General features: G+C 27.0%; 1 protein-coding gene across 4 annotated transcripts; it reads right to left on the bottom strand.

Moving 5' to 3' along the window:
* Positions 1–8,434: 8,434 nt before the first annotated feature.
* Positions 8,435–13,139, bottom strand: LOC112753052 (protein BRI1-5 ENHANCED 1). Of its 4 annotated transcripts, none has more exons than XM_025801587.3 (5): positions 12,992–13,139; positions 12,285–12,575; positions 10,987–11,229; positions 9,179–9,374; positions 8,435–8,800 (listed from the first exon to the last, which is right to left on the bottom strand). In XM_025801587.3, the coding sequence occupies exons 1-5, from the start codon at positions 13,137–13,139 to the stop codon at positions 8,653–8,655; spliced, it is 1,026 nt and encodes a 341-aa protein (XP_025657372.1). In that variant the 3' UTR covers positions 8,435–8,652. The 4 variants fall into 4 exon arrangements, with proteins under 4 accessions (XP_025657372.1, XP_029150007.1, XP_072077187.1 ...); XM_029294174.2 differs by having other exon boundaries at positions 8,435–8,796; XM_072221086.1 differs by having other exon boundaries at positions 9,179–9,268.
* Between the last annotated feature and the right edge of the window lie 409 nt (positions 13,140–13,548).

The following is a 13,548-nucleotide window of genomic DNA, read 5'->3' as shown; positions in this document are numbered from 1 at the left end:
TAGAGAAATCAGCGATACGGAATTGAGTCACTGGCTCCTATTTTAATATTAAGTGTATAAAGTAGTCATAATACTTCTTGCTATCAGAGTAACGCAGCTGGAAGCGTGACTTTCTGATAATGAGAGTGTTACACATCTTATTTGTATTATTATTAATTGGCTAGGTAATATTCTGATCATTTAGGAAAAACAATAAAACATATTCGTCTCGTGTAAAGTCTTAATGTGATCTTTTATTGCTAATAATGATAATTCAAATATTCAACTTAATTGTATTATATATTTCAATAGCTATCATTTTTGTTCCATGAAAAATACTTGGGCACCATAACTTTTTTATTCGTTTCCTCTTACTTTAGAAGTAAACAAAAAGAAAAGATACTCAAAGAATATATATATATATATATATATATATATATATAAACATTTCTTCTATTCATGGAAGCAAGTAAAATTACATTTGGATTAAATTTAAATTAATTAATCTCTACATTCAAGTTATTTAACTAACCAAGTCCAATCAAGTAGTTTTAATCTAATTCATCTCCACGCGCCACTATCTCTAACAAACTTTTGATTCAACGCGTGAATACATATAACTGTATTTTTATTTTATGCGGATTTCGTTTCCTTTTTCAAATTTTCTCAGCGTTTTCTGTGTCTCTACGGTCTGTTCCATCTCTGCGTTTTCTGTATTTTTCTTCCTTCTCTATATTCTCTGCGTTCTCTTTGTTCAAGTTTAATGTTATTTTATCTGATTTGAAGATTTGGATCAAATTAAAGTTTTTGAAATCAAAGCATGAAATTAAGGTTGAACAAGCATTTCATTGTCAAAGATAATGAATGATTCAAGTTTAAACTGTCAATTGAACTAGAATAAAGTGGATTATTATTTTGAATCGAATCAAGTAGGTGAGGTGTGGTTCTTTCTAGTTAATATAATTCATTAGTAGTTTATGATTCTGTAGGTGAATAATGTTTTTGTTTGTGAAAATTGCTGTCATGGTTGATGGTTTGAATTGAATGTAATGTAAGAGTTCTGAATCTGAATTATTATTGTGATGAATCTGTTCCGTTTCCATTTCGGTGTATTTCAATTATAAATTGGTGTATTTTGGAAATGCTTTCGGTGTTTTTTTTAGTTCATACTTTTAATTGAAACAGAGAGAATTGCATTATTGTTTTGAATCGAATCAAGTGGTAAGGTATGGTTTGAATCTAGTTAATATAGTTTCTTAGTAGTTTATGATTCTATAGTTGAATAATTTTGTTTTTGTTTGTGAAAATTGTTGTTTATAGTTGTTGGTTTGAATTTGAAAGTAATGTACAAGTTCTAAATCTGATTTTATTATTTTAGTGAATTTGCTTCGTTCCTAGTTTCAGTGTATTTTAGATTCTAATATTGTTCGTTTTGGAACGATTTCGGCGTGTTTTCAGTTTCTGTGGGATGGTCATGAGCAGCTTGTTCCAAAGGTTGGAATGACTTTTAACACGGTTGAAGAAGTTAAAAAATTCTACAAAGATTATTCTAAACTTGCAGATTTTTCTAAAAAATTTTGAAACACAAATAACAAGGGAAGTAAAATTAATAACCAATTGATTACTTGTAACAGAGAGGATAAATGAAAATCGAACATATCTCCAACTGAAAAGACAAATTCCTCAGTTGGATTAAGTTGTCCTGCAAGAATTTGTATACATATATTGAAGGCTAGGACGTTGGTGTTTGGATCATTTTGAATGTTGTGTTGCATCATTCACATCCATACTGTCCAAATCAAGCAGAGATACTTAAACAATACAGGAAATTAAGCATGTATGTACGACGTATATAATAGAAAATAACAAAGAAGCCGAAATTAGACCAAGCAAAACATATCAATAATTTGTCCTAGCAACAAGGGGTTATCGTGAATTAAGTTTTATTGAAAAATATAATAATAAGTTACTTTTCTCCTTAGCATAATTTAATGCTACTGTAACCCCAGTATTCATCACTTTAATCAACTCTTCCAACTTTTCCACCAATATTGAGCTGTCTTGAGATTTTTCCATGTCAGTTGGTGGTTAACCCTCTTGAGTAAGTGTAACTTCATCACTTGATTGAGTAAAGCCAAGGCTAAATGATGTGCAAAAAATTTCATCTTTAATGCAGTAGTAGCAACCATCATTATTACATTATTCACGGTTTGAGCAGGTGGATGACTGCATGGTAACACATAAAATAGTTTAAGAACACACAAAAAATATTAAAAAAGAATTTTATTAAGTAGAAATTAAACATTAGTAAGAGCTACTTCCTCATGAGATTCTTGTTGAGCTTGTTGAGGTTGTTCTTTGGGTCGAAGACTTTGTAATAGGCTGTTGAGTTTATGGAGGACAGCAGGATTACAAAAAAGAAATTTAATTAATACAACTAAACCAAGTGCACCTCAATTCACATGAAATACATTAAAATACAAATCAAATACATCACTATTTAAAAGATATGCAACTCAATAAAATATGCACAAAATGATACCAGAAGCATTACAACAAATTTCTATGGGCTAGTTACAAAAAATGCATCAACAAAGTTTCTCAAAATAGACAAAATCAATATTCTGTTGCCTAGTTACAACAAAAAGATGACAACAACACCAAGTGCACCTCAAATCACATGCAATACACCGAAAGATAAACCAAATACACTGAAACTATTAGAAAAGAAATTTAAGTAATACTTACGCATTAATAGTTTCTTCTTCTATATATTTCTCTCTAGGAGATTTTGCAGCAGCTTGTTGAGTGTACAAAAGGCTTGAGGCAGGTACTTTCGAAAGCGAAGCAAATACTTGAAGTAGAACTCTAATGAAGACAAAAATAAAAAAATTAATATGGAATAAACATTCAGGTGCAAATGATTAACTCAATGAAAAGAACATTAAAAGTGAATTGAAAAACTCATATATCCATTGGTTCTGATTGAGAATGAGTCTGTTTCTGAAGAACAATCATTTGTTCTTTGAGATTATTACTTCTTGAACAAGAGTTGGTTCATTCAATGATTCTTCTTGTTCCTTGAACCTGAAATACACCGAAATCATCTCACGACTACACCTTAAGTATTCAACAAAAACACAACTTTTGTTGTATGAGAATTTATATAGTTGCAATTTTTTCTTTTTTTTCTTATTTTTTTTTCTTGAATAAAATCTTAAAGAAATTTAAAAAAAAAATATATATATATATATATATATATATATATATATATAAAATCAGAAGCAGAATATGGTAGCACAAGAATTAAAGAAATAGTAAGAGAAACAGAAATTGCATGTTATCACTTGGTTGATTTATATTGCTCTAATAGTTTGTCTGTGTTTGAAATACAGTATCCTTTTCACTTGTCAAATTTACATGTGGTATTCTAAGGACAAAATAAATATTATTCACTAAAATTAGAGTAATTATTACATCAAGTTTTAGAAAACTTTAGCAAAGAAATAATTTCATACATTAAATTTTACATTTGTAAAGAATCATAGTGAGCTTCTATGGAGTGGAGCACACTTTCTGAAATATCTGTGTTTTTTTCTGTATCCTGAAAAAACAAACAATCAGCAGGCAAAAAAAACTCAATCAAAATATACCGAAAAATAATACATACTTTTGTGCAGACTTATCATTTATTTTTTTAATCTTGTTTTTCTTATTTCTTGTATTTGTTCACTTCTGACAGTACATGCAAAAGATTATGTTAATAAATAAAATTCGGATGAAAAAGAAAACATAGCATTACAATGATAGTTTCTGAATCTTACTCATCAGATTCAATTTCTTTTTGGGAAAATGAATCCTCAATAACATGTTTCCTTTTTTTGGATTCAATCCTAGAAAAGCAAACAATGATCAGGCAAATAAACACAATAAAATTGACAAAATAAACCGAAAAGTAACACTTATTTTTTTGCCGGCTTGTGGTTTTTTTTCTTCAATCTTCTTTTTCTTATTTCCTCCATTTCTTCACTTCTGACAATACATGCAAAAAATTCTGTTAATAAATAAAATTTTGACGGAAAAAAACATAATATTACAATGATAGTTTTTGAATCTTACTCATCATCAAATTCAGTTTCTTTTTCGAAAGATGAATCCTCAATAACGTGCTTCTTTTTTTGGATTCCTTCCTAAAAAAGCAAATAATTATCAGGCAAATAAATACAATAAAACTGATAAAATACACCAAAAAGTAACATACATTTTTGCAGGCTTGTGAATTTTTTTTGTTAAATCTTCTTTTTGTTATTTTCTCTAATTCTTTACTTTTGACAATACATAAAAAAAATTCTGTTAATAAATAAAATTTTGATGAAAAAATAAAACATAGCATTCCAATAATAGTTTCTGAATCTTACTCATCATCAGATTCAGTTTGTTTTTCGAAAGATGAATGCTCAATAACGTGCTTTCATTTTGGATTCCATCCTGGAAAAACAAACAATCATCAGGCAATAAACACAATAAAATTAGGTTGCTTTCTTACTAATAGTTACTTCTTTGCCATTCTCTTAGGTTGCTTTCTTCTTTTTGATATCTCCTCTGAGTCATGTTCAGAATCAGACTTAGCAACACTTTCATTTTTCAAAGAAATAGTCTTCTTCTTTTGTGGCATCTTTTGTTCCTTCTTTTACTTTTTTTTTTTGTCTTTTGATTGTTCTCTCAGCTGTGCTCTTTTCACAATGCCCTAAAATAGAAAAAATATTAATTTACATAACATATTTAAAACAAATACACCGAAATTAAAAAAAAATTCTGTTGAATTATCATATCATCCTTAATCTCAGTTTCTATTCTTTCAACTAGCAACTCCCTAGTCTAATGTCGCACCTACTGTACGGTGGTCCAGAAATTGTATGCACCGGCTTATTCTTGTGTGTGAATTCATGAAAATATACAATCATCAGAGTAAAAAGGCAGCTATCAATAGAATATTTTTTTTTGATGTGTGCTCTCTAATGCCCTTGATGAGGAAGTTGAGCACATGACCACCTCAATCCCGTTCATGTATTGTGTCCACATGAAGAATGGGCGGCATGTGAACCGGAGAAATTTTGTTTATCATTGTCAGCAACAAAAAGCACATCTGAATATAAAGAATGAATCTCCTCTTGAATTTTAGCCAATTTTCCTCTCCATCAACACTCATCTTCATCATAGATTTTGTCAATTGCGATAAAGTCAAGCCTTGAAAGTTTTTAACAACTTCCTTCTGCTCCTCACTATATCTTTAAATTTAATTTTGCGTGGATAGCATGCCCTACAAAAACAGCAAAAATATTTCAATAACAGAAATAATTTGATAAAATATCGAAATTTGATTTACAGAATAAATTACAAAATAATTTTTTACCAGAAGCATTCAAATCAAGGACATATCTTATATTTTCTTTGGTGATGTCGATTACACTATACCGTGTGTGCAGTGTGTTATTGTACAGATCAAATGAATATACCAATTTTTTCAAGGGCTTATGTGGTATATTCATGGCAGGGTTACGTTATGCATCATACCACCAAATTCAAATCCTTGAACAATGGCTTCTCATCATTACTCATATTTTGAAATCTATCATTAATGAATATTGTGGAGCATCTCAAATCATGAATTTTCTATAAATAAATGAGAATCATATAAATAAACTATATTTATACAAAAAAAATTTGAATTGTTCTAACATATATATGCTTACATTATATTTTGGTGCTTCTTTTTTTGCGATGCTCCTCCCAACAACTTTTTTTATTGTCATTTTTTTGTAAAGAATAAAAAAAGTTTAATAGGTAACAACAGTATCAGGTGCACCTCAATTTATACAAAATATACCAAAAGACAAACCAAATACACCACTATTATTCTTTGATTACATCACACAATGTGAGTTCAAAAAGACATTCAACTCAATCAAACATGCATAAAATAACACCAGAAGCACTATAACAAAATTTTATGGGTAAGTTACAATAAAAAAAGGACAAAAACACTAAGTGCACCTCAATTTACATAAAATACACCGAAAGACAAACTAAATACACTGCTGTTATTTTTTTATTACATCATACAATGTGAGTTAAAAAAGACATGTAACTCAATCAAACATGCATAAAATGACACTAAAAACACTACAACAAAATTTTATGGTTAGTTACAACAAATTCATGAATAAAATTCCTGAAAAATGGACAAAAACATATACAAATCACTCAAATATGTACAAAATAACATCAGAAGAACAAGAATAATATTTTGGTGTATGTCTAGTTCTGGCAGAAAGAGGACAACAACACCTAGTACACCTTAATTCACATGAAATACACAAAAAGTTGTTACTGATTATTACAGACAAACTCAGTTCGAAACATGCAAATACTCAAACATGCACAAAAACACATTCAAATCTCTCAAACACATACAAATATAGGTTAAATTATACGAGAAGTACTACGTAATATTTTTACACTGACCTAACATAGTTATCACCAAATAAACAGTATAATGAGAACAGTAATATGTACTTTAACTCAAGAACACAAAATGAATCTACTAAATAAACAAAAATATGACTATCTAGTGTTTCGCGATCGAAATGAGAAAAAAAGTAGAAAAATTGGACGATTAGTGAACAGTACCTTCAATAATCTTTTGTCTTCTGTTTCTGTATTTTTTGGTGAAGATTTTGAACTTAGCTTTGAGATTTCCTTAAATTTTGCGACAATTTTTAGAGATTTTGAGTGTCGTTTAAATTTTGAACGTTACAGTTTTGATCGAGAAAGAAAAAGCATTTTTCATAATAATGTTCACGCTATGGAACAGGAATGTATGTTTACACGCACTCTAATCTGAGGTTGATTTTTATTGGACTTGAGCTAATTTGTTTAGACTTGATTGTTAAAAAAGGTGAAAACTCAGGTGTTGTGAAATTGATAACTGAGAGTCGTTAGATAATTTAACTAATTTGACTAAATTTTTAGCTAATAATAATCAACTATCAACTTTACATAAAATCAATAAAATCAACTGTACCTGAGTTTTTACCAAAAAAATTTTTTTGTATATATAACAAGACTGAATTTGAATTCACATGGTATATCTTTAACTTTGTATATATAACAAGACTGAATAGTGAGTAAGATATTAAATGATTAACATCATAATCTCTTGCAGGTCAAAAAGAAAAGAAAAATTATATCATCTTCATAATATTTATATTTAGAGTTCTTAATTTCTTATAGTTAACATTACACTATAATCGGAAAAAATTACATTACTCTAAATTCTATTAGTAGAGGAATCATAATTATAATAGTTTTTCCTCTTTCATCTCCCACATATAAAGTAAAATAAATTATATACAGAAAGTAGCATATGTCTCGCTTTGCATGAAGGTAATAATAACTTTCCTATGAATTATTATTATTATTATTATTATTATTATTATTATTATTATTATTATTATTATTATTATTATTAGAGACGGTAAGATCTGTAATTATAATCAATAAATTATATTAGATCCAATATTTAATTTGCATTATTAGAAGAGAATCAATTCTCATAAGTCATAACACACCAATTATATTTTAAAACCGGTAAATCTATAATAAAATTTTTGTTTTACCACCATCGAAGTTATTGAAATCCACAATTTATCTTAGCCGTACTAATGACACATGTTCTAAGGTTTTTTTTTTTTTTTGTTCCCTTTACAAGTAAACTCATTTTTCTCATAATTTCATACAAAAGAATTAGATTTTAGAATAATGATAAAATTCTAAAGATAAGATAGATAATAAATAATAAAATAATAATTTATAAATTTTAAAATAAATTTTAAAATTAAATAATATATAAAGAATCAATTACTAAATAAAATTAAATAAAAATTATTTAATAATTATTAAAAAATTTAAAAAATATATTTTATTATTAAGACTATTTAATAGTTTTTGAAACTATTAAAATGGAAGCCACTTTTTCAATTCAAATGAACACTATTGTTTAAGAAATTTATAAAGTTGTTAAGAAATTAAAAAATCTATTCCATCAGTGACACTGTTAAAATTAAAACTGTAAAAATAAAACAAAATCAGAACACATGTGGCTAGATTAATTCTTTGACTTTTGAATTTTTCTACGAATCAATTTAACTGACAAAAATTAAAGATTCAAGTATTACTCTCAATAATAAACAAAATACTATTTTCACTCCATTATTTTTATCTATCCTTTTTCTTTTATTATATTTCTAGTCAAACTAGATAATGTCTACAAGTCTCTAAGCCTGACGCATCACTTTAAAAGCATACAAATGTATCCATGTGCATGCAACCGTTCTAGTAACATGTATGTAGCATTGCTAATAATGAATGTTGTTCATATTGCATTCTGATCTCCTAAATTAAATAACACCCCTTATAAATTAAAAAAACAAAAACATATCACTTAATTCATATAAAAATCAAGTGATAAGTGCATTTTCTTTTTAGGATTTATTTGTGAGTGGAATTTTAAGGTGAAAAAAGAAGAAAATTGTAGTGTAATTTTTATACTATAAACATTCTATTTTCCTCCCTTAGCTAGTAATATAATAATGATAATGGGTCCTAAATGAACTATAGAAAGCCCTTCTCTTTGCAACATTGTATAGCTCCATCATACATTTCATTTATGCCATACTTAAACTTGAAACCTGCATCCAACAGCTTTCTTGATGATAGATCACTGAACTTCAGATCACCATTTGTTGTCTCCCTTAACTTACTACAAAACAGTTAAGAAAAAAAAGTTATTTATATTCATCAATAGGCTTTAATTTTCTTTTCTTAGTAAAATTAATAAATAAATAAAAGTGCTGAATAAACATTTTAGTGTACCTTTTTTTGCAAAATAAAAATATTATTGATACACCAAATAAACAAACCCATATAAAAAAATATGATTATCATTAATTAATTATATATTTAGATTTTTATTAATAACACAAAGGGAATGTATATTAGCTATTTAAAAAATTCTAATATCAAAATAGTGTTTACAATAAAAAAAAATAAATCGGTAATTTTATGCTTAAGAAAAACTTAATTAAAGAAAAAAGGGGTAAAAAAAAAATAAAAAAGTGAAATAAAATATGGAACTTACTTGGGTAGTGAGATATGAAGGTGTGGGTATCTTTGAGAAAGTAATTGATAAACCTGATAGAATGATACTTGGTGGGAGGAACAAATGTACCTTCCATTAGCATGAGCATATTCAAAAAGAAATATAAGTGCATTGGCAGCATCATCTATATGCACCATGTATGAGTTGGTTAGATACTCGTATTTACTATGGTCTCCTGCACACATATATATAAAAGTCTATGGATGGTGAGGAATATACGTACGGATTTATTCAAATTTAAAATTATTTTAAAAATAAAACATTTAATCAATGTAATATTAAAATACCTATAAAAACAAAAGATATATAATTGTACGTATATAATTTGACTAAATTTTTTAGTTTAATTTTGATTGTAAAATATTTTACACAATCGTATATTAAATCCGTTCTTTTATATGATTATTGTTCACGCGGTCAATGTAAAAAGTAGTTATTTTTACTGATGTGGTGTTACTAATTGAATACACGTATAAAACTACTTTACGATGAACTAAAGTGTAGAGTCTTTTAAAATTAAATTCTTATTATAAAATGATGAGTTACAAGATTTTGAGAAAATCATCGTCATAAAAGTTAATTAATTATTATGGCGAGGGAAAATATAAAGTCTTTTAAATTTTTTTTGAGTAAAATATCGTTTTTATTCCTAATGTTTCGGGTAAGTCTCAAAGTTGTTCGTAACGTTTTAATCGTCCTATTTAAGTCTCCAACGTTTCAAAATTGACTTAATGTTGTCCTGCCATTAGGGATCCGTTAACAGAATTGACGGCGGGACAAAATTGAGACGATTTTGAAACGTTAGAGACTTAAATAGGACGAAAACGTTGGGGACAAAAACGATACATAAAAATAAATTTTAATTTAATTTTATCTTTCAATAATATCAATTTTTTCCTTTACATAGTATTCAATTATTTTTTAATTACATCTAAGTAAATTACTTTTAATCACATTACTTTCATTTTAAATAAATTTGTTTTTTTATAATTTTAAAGAATTTTGATACATTAGAGACAAAATGTATAATTTATATTTTATTATATATATATATATTATTTTTTTTCCGCAAGTTTATATACTAGTCATTCTACAAACATTTCATGATAACTAAAAATCTTTAAGAGTAAAATTATAAAAAGAATTAATTTATTTAGAATGAAAGTAATATGATTAAGTATAATTTACTTAGATGTGATTAAAAAATAATTGAATAATATGCATAGTAAAAAATTGATATTATTGAAGGATAAAATTAAAATTTATTTCTATGTATCGTTTTTGTCCCCAACGTTTTCGTCCTATTTAAGTCCCCAACGTTTTAAAATTGTCTCAATTTTGTCCTGCCGTCAATTCTGTTAACGGATCCCTAACGGCAGGACAACGTTGAGTCAAGTTTGAAACGTTAAGAATTTAAATAGGACGATTGAAACGTTAAGGATAATTTTGAGACTTACCCCAAACATTAGCAACAAAAACGATATTTTACTCAATTTTTTTTCCAGGTGTTTGCTCTTGAAAATAAGATGATCTTTTTTAGATATTAGTCTCTCGATACTTATATTATAACAAATTATTACATAATCAACAAATAATATAAAAAAATTATAAAATATTAAAAAATAAAAATATTTAAAATTCAATTAAGAAAATATCCAATCTAAATTTAACAAATGTTATCTTTAGCAAATTTTATATTGAATTTATTTAATAATTTAATTGAAATAGACTATTATAATGTAAATTCTTAATATTATTGAATAATGAAGAGAAATTGAAATGCATACCTAATAGGATGGCGAGTGCTATGTGTACGGATGAAGGCATGTTGGGACAAATAAATGGTCCAACGACCAAAGGAAGAACCAAACTCACAACCTCCAAACCATTATTTTGTCCAAACTCCAATGCAGCCTTCTCAGTTAAGATCTTTGATACCAAATATGAAGAGCTTACAATATTGTTACCATTTTGGCAAACTTCAATTTCGCTCCATGTTTCTTCATCCACCGTTTCCAACGCATTCTTACCTAGGTTGCGTGACAAATACGATACATAAATACAATAATTTCATAAAATACGGAGTTTAGTGGCGAAACTCATAGAGGATAGAGGATTTACTGATTTAGTGTCGGTACAATAGAGATTAGCTTTTAATGCTATCTGAAACTAACTAAAGACTTTTAGACAAAGAATAAAGAAAAGTCTCATGGTGATAATGTCTTTTAATTTATCTTTATGAAAGTGCTACATTAAGAATAGAAAAGGAAGAATATATATCCCGATTTAAATACAACTTTGAGGTATGCTAGAATATTGTAAGACAAAGGTGGCTGCTAGAATATTTTGCTGAGTTTGAATTTATCATTTTTATCCTGTATTATTTTTTAGATTGGATTCGAGTCATACTTAGGATAAATTTGGTTTTGTCCAAAATCATAATTTATAATTAAAATATATTTTAAGATAAAGTTAATTACAAAATATTATATTTTTATATTTTAATTAATATTTTAATATTAAAATTTATTTTTTTATTTTAAAATTAATTTATTATAGTGTAAATATAATTTCACATTTGTTAAATTTAATTTTTAAAATTTAAAATTTCTGAATTTATCGTATAAAATTTATATAATTGTATACACTAATTTTACATCAAATCAACTTCATTAGGTTTTGAGTCAATTTAAGAATAAATTGAATTCTTTAAAATAGATCCGATAAAAATATTAATAAAATAAGGAATATAAAAATTTTTCCTTAACGAATATAAAATAAGGAACCTAAGCTGTTCTTTAGTTAAAAAAATTGATCAAAAATAAAAATTTATAAAGCAGTAACAGTATTTAATAGTTAACAAACACCTATAAGCTAGCAATAAAATTTGAAGTATGGAAAAATTTTAAATGTACCTAAAATATCAATATTATATTAATTTTAATTAATATATATTATATATTTTTTATAATTAAAATTAACCATTAAAACTATTAAAATATCTGTATTTTATTAGGTACACTTCAAATTCTTTTTATAATTATAATTATGCATGTATTTGTAGTTAAGAGAGATTGTTGTTTACCATTGTTGTACAAGACAGTGACAGCACTGGAAGCGTAAACCACTCTTCTGACAGTCTTAGAGCGAAGGCAAGCTTTCAAGATTCCAAGTGTACCTTCCATGGCTCTCTTTGTCACCTTTTCTTCGCCCTCTTCTCCATTCACATCCATTGGATGAGCAAGGTGGAACACCCCTACACACCCTTCAATTGCCTCGTCATAACTACCCAATTCTTCAAGCTCTCCATGGAACATTTTCAGCCTCTTCGATGCTCCTTCTAACTTTCTCAAATAGCTCAGGTCTTTCTTCTTTTCTGTCCATACATAAAATTAAATCTCAACTTTTAATTTCAATTATTATAAAAGCCAATAAGATTATACACTAAGTGTTTTACAACTCACTTTCTTTTTCCTTTTTTCCTAACCAATTAAATTGAACTTCTAGGCAAAAAATTAAGAGCTTCTTAACAACTTTAAATTAATGCTAATTTTTTTAGATTAAAAAAATACAACTATATATTAGCAAGAATGCAATTTTATTTTTTGTATAATTTATTATTAAACAGAATAATTCATTAACCAACAACAAACTTTTAATAGAGAAAAAAAATATACTAAACCCAAGCAGTGGGCTCTTAATTATTAGAGGTGAAGTTTGTTAAATTAAAACTAAATTTATAATAACTAATTAAGAAAAGAAAATTATGGTTATGTATATACACATACATACCCGTTGTTATTCCTTCATCATCAGGACTACTATGGCATCTAACGGTGGCTCGAACACAGTAACCACGTTGAAGAAGATTCTTAATTAGCCATGATGCTACAAACCCTGTCCCACCAGTTACACAAACGGTTCCTTTTCCCTCTTCCATTATTTCTCTCTTCGATCTGCTTCCTCTCTTTCCCTCTGATCTCTACTTTAATTTCTTCTCAGTGGCTGGTAAACTACATATATATATTATGATGATTTAAATAAAGGGTGTCACATATTTAATATGAAACATTTAATGCCATATTCACAGGCTATTCCAGCTATTATTTTAGGTATATTGTTAATAAATATATATATATGGGTTGAATTAATGGTATTATGATGATTTATGATGCTAGCTGTACTATAATGTTACTTCCTCTGAAATTAAAGTATGTATGTATTCCCATTTTTTGAGGTGTTCTTTCATCGATCATTTAGTTTATGGATATAGGATTTGATTTTATTTATATTTTTAGTAACATATTTTAATTAACTCTCCATGATGTCATGTTTTAAATGTGTATGTA

This window comes from Arachis hypogaea, chromosome 2 (genome assembly GCF_003086295.3).
Source record: "Arachis hypogaea cultivar Tifrunner chromosome 2, arahy.Tifrunner.gnm2.J5K5, whole genome shotgun sequence".
NCBI lineage: Eukaryota > Viridiplantae > Streptophyta > Magnoliopsida > Fabales > Fabaceae > Arachis > Arachis hypogaea.
Note: the sequence above shows the minus strand (reverse complement) of the source record. Positions and strands in the feature narration are given on the sequence as shown.